The sequence below is a fragment of the Octopus bimaculoides genome, chromosome 4 (genome assembly GCF_001194135.2).
Source record: "Octopus bimaculoides isolate UCB-OBI-ISO-001 chromosome 4, ASM119413v2, whole genome shotgun sequence".
Lineage (NCBI taxonomy): Eukaryota > Metazoa > Mollusca > Cephalopoda > Octopoda > Octopodidae > Octopus > Octopus bimaculoides.
In genome coordinates this window covers 24,932,517-24,936,348 of record NC_068984.1, presented here as the reverse complement: position 1 = coordinate 24,936,348, position 3,832 = coordinate 24,932,517, and the positions used below count along the sequence as shown (strand labels likewise).

Sequence of the window (3,832 nt, the reverse complement as noted above, 5' to 3'; positions counted from 1 at the left end):
TATATATATATATATATATATATATATATATATATATATGAGCATTGGGCCTCATGGAGGAGAAGTGGCCGAGTTTCTTTCGAGTGTTGGGTCTCACGGAGGCAATGACCAAGACCTTGGGCATTATATTGTGCTTGAGAAAAAGACCCATCAAGCCGAGCAAAATCACAGTTGTGATAGATACTGGTGTCACACAAATTGGCATGTAAACGCACCCCAGTGTCATGCAAATGGCACCTGTGCCGGTAGCTCGTAAAAGCCCCCGTTACACTCTCGGAGTGATTAATGTTAAGAAAGGCATCCAGCTGTAGAAAACCATGCCACATCAGACTGGAACTTAGCACAGCCTTGCAGTTTGCCAACCCAGGCAAACTGTCCAACCCACGCCAGCATGGACAACAGATGTTAAATGATGGTGATATATATATATATATATATATATATATATGTATATGCCATGTTTTGGATGAATTTGCAAGTCCTGATGTTTGTGTAACAGGAGTAAATAATGTGTACAATTAGTAAAAGCTATTCAAGCCATGTAGTTAAGCCATGCTTAATGAAGAATTTAGTGTCTATGTAGGTCTTCATGAGGACCTTATTGTCAGCCCCACAGTCTATTCTTTCTTGTTTTTAAAGCAACACAGCTGGAGTTCATGATTAGATACTCATGGAAACATATGCTAAGAATCTGATTCTCGTTGCAAAATCTGTTGAAGAGTAGCATGAAGAGTTTCAAGTGAGAAAGAATGGTCTAGAGTTCAAAGACCTAAGATTCAACATGGCACAGATCAAAATTTTAATTAGTAGTTACTCACCTCGTCTGTGCTTATGCCACATAAAAAGCACTAAGTCCACTCTGCTGAGTGATTGGTGTTAGGAAGGGCATCCAGTTGTAAAAATCCTGCCAAAGCAGTTGCAGAAGTTTCATGCAGGCTTTTGCCTGGCCGGCTTTTGTGGTACTGTCCCACCCATGCTAGCATGATGATGATATATATAAACCCAACAACCATTGTTGGAAAATGGTATTCCAAGACATAAGTAGTTTCATGTTCAGTTTTTTTAAATGATTTTCTATTGATGGAAACTATCCCCCCAGACAACTAGTAATTATTAACTTTTAAATTATCAAAATGAAACATTTCTTTTTGCCTTAATACATTGCATAACCTATAAGCTGTCCTAAATTCCTGTCTTTTGCCAAAAAGGATTTCTATTGACTTTTCAAACACCAGCTAAACAATGAAACAAATTAAATTCTACTAAATCCCTCCAAAGCCATGATTATTTACAAGAAATAAGATCATGAAAGAATTATATTAAGGTCAGTGTTATATTATGAAGAATTGTGTATGTACCATGGTGATGCATGGTAATGCCCAAAGCTGAAACCCATCTAATGTTTTGTGTGTGTTTGCACTGTATTTAGACAAGATGGATTTATAGAAATAACAGTAGTTATCAATTTCTCTTTTGTTTTTCAGGGCCAAATATTTGTTGTGGATGCAGGATCATTGGGTTTCTCTGTAATTATCTACACAACTTTTGCAATTATTGCTATATTACTTTTAGTTATGAGAAGAAGTCTGAAGATTTTTGGTAAAGCTGAACTTGGTGGTGCTACTGTCCCGAAGATGGTCACAGGAGTACTTTTTATATTCCTCTGGGTTCTCTATGTCCTTTTGTCATCATTGCAAACAAAGCAAATTATTGAAGTTTCAATTTAAAAACCAACCCCACCATTCTTTTTTAATTATGTATATTTTTTTATAGCTTGATTAAAAATTTGGGTAACACCAGCTAAAACATCTGTTTTAAGAAATATAAATATTTTAAGAAAATATTTATAATGAAAAAGAAGTAAAAGTACTATAGAAAATATCAAATAAAGGGTAATAAATTAAGCAAATAAAAATAAGTGTATGTCTAAGTATATAAAAAAATTTATATCAATTATTTTAGTCTAACTAAATGAATGAAAGTAGGGCAAGGGAAATAATAAACAAATCTAACATTTTCTGTAATGATTCTCCCATGGATATATTTTTAAAAAGTCCACTGAATCATTTTTGATATATTTCTCTAAGCATTAATTTCTTAAAATTAATATTTTCTCATTAAAAAAAAAAAATCACAAAGCAATCAAATTCATTGATGAAATTTTGCTTCATGTCTTATTCAAAGATTATACCTTCCTTTAAAAATTTTAACTTTATTTTCTCATGTGTAAACTGAATACAGTTATTTTGGAAGTTAATGCTTTTATAAATTTTTAATATTTGCTTTGAAAAATATTTTTTAAAGTGATCTTTTTATACTAATCATTGCAAAAAATTTTAAAAATTAAAAAAATCATTACTACATTTCTTAAGAAATGAAATTGTTCATATTCATGAAATGAGAGAAAATATGCTTGTAAGTTTTTCCTTTCACTTTATAATGGTATCTCATGTTCAATATAACCTTGTTACTTAACTGTTGATGTGTTGATATAAATAAAACTTTCTACTAACAAAACATATCTTGTTTTTATTTTATCATCATCATCATCGTTTAATGTCCGCTTTCCATGCTAGCATGGGTTGGACGATTTGACTGAGGACTGGCAAGCCACAAGGCACCAATCTGATCTGGCAGGGTTTCTACAGCTGGATGCCCTTCCTAACACCAATGATTCCGAGAGTGTAGTGGGTGCTTTTACATGCCACCGGTACGAGGGTCAGTCACACGGTACTGGCAATGGCCACACTCAAAATGGTGTTTTTTACGTGCCACCTGTACGGGAGCCAGTCTAGTGGCACTGGCAACGACCTAGAAAACTGCAAATACTGTTTTGATAAAGAATACACACAAAATGGGCTGTTCTATTTGGAAAGAAAAAAAAAAACTCATTCTGTATAGGCACTGAATTCTCTCATGAAATTAACATGTAAGTGGCTGAGTATTCCACAGATATGTGTGCCTTAGTGAAGCTCTGAGTCTGGATCAGTCTTGTCACAATGCATCACACACACTAAGCATTTGAGTTGCAAGTGCAATCCAGAGAAGAATCTGTTACTGGATTGCTTTTGGCAGCATTTGAACCCAAATTGAATACCGCTAAGCATTCAGTCTGACACTCTTAACAATTCTGCTAATTTGTTAAGATAGACACAAATACTGTAGGATGTTTTCCCTTACATCACCCTGTCATGCATACGGGCACATCAATAGTGATGCTTCCTGAGGTTATTTAGTGTTTTGGGTCTTTCAACAATCAGACATCTTCATCTAGGTGGCCCAGCCAAGGTTGATAAAAAAAATCAAGATGATAAACACAACAGTGGTTGCGGATCAGGGGGAGTGAAGCTTGGAAGGAGTAAGTGCTACCGGTATAAAACCCATTGGAATACTATAAAATGTACAATATTTTGTTCAAAAGCAGAGCAGACCAGTCTACCTTGCTATTAGGAATAATTCCCAGATTATTTTGGTAATATTACTGACCAAATTGATTCACAACATAAAATTAGACTAAATACTGATTCAAAATTTAATTCAGCTATTTTACATGAACTGGATCTATAAGCATCTATCCATTAAAAAGCTTTCAGATAGATTAGCTCTAGGTCAGTCTTGGTAGAACAGACTTATGATCAAGTGTTCCAGCAATATCCTTCCTGTGTTTTCAAAGCTGGTAGAGCATCATTAGAAGGCGATTGGCTACCATTTCAAGCAGATCAAATGACTATATAGAGCCTAGCTCATCTGCACAAGTTATTAGATTTTGAACTACAATGTCTCCTGAAAATAATGACATTTATGGACAAATAAAAATGCATAATCAATTAAA

The 3,832-nt window shown here is 34.2% G+C and overlaps 1 protein-coding gene across 7 annotated transcripts in view; it reads left to right on the top strand.

Moving 5' to 3' along the window:
* The window catches only part of LOC106881123 (sodium/calcium exchanger 3), a 120,739-nt gene extending 118,222 nt beyond the window's left edge, over positions 1–2,517 (top strand). For all 7 annotated transcript variants that reach the window (XM_014931376.2, XM_052966963.1, XM_014931377.2 and 4 more), the window contains one exon: positions 1,485–2,517. In XM_014931376.2, the coding sequence (XP_014786862.1) occupies positions 1,485–1,727 (243 nt within the window). In that variant the 3' untranslated portion in view covers positions 1,728–2,517. The remainder of the gene's footprint in view (positions 1–1,484) is intronic.
* Positions 2,518–3,832: the final 1,315 nt, after the last annotated feature.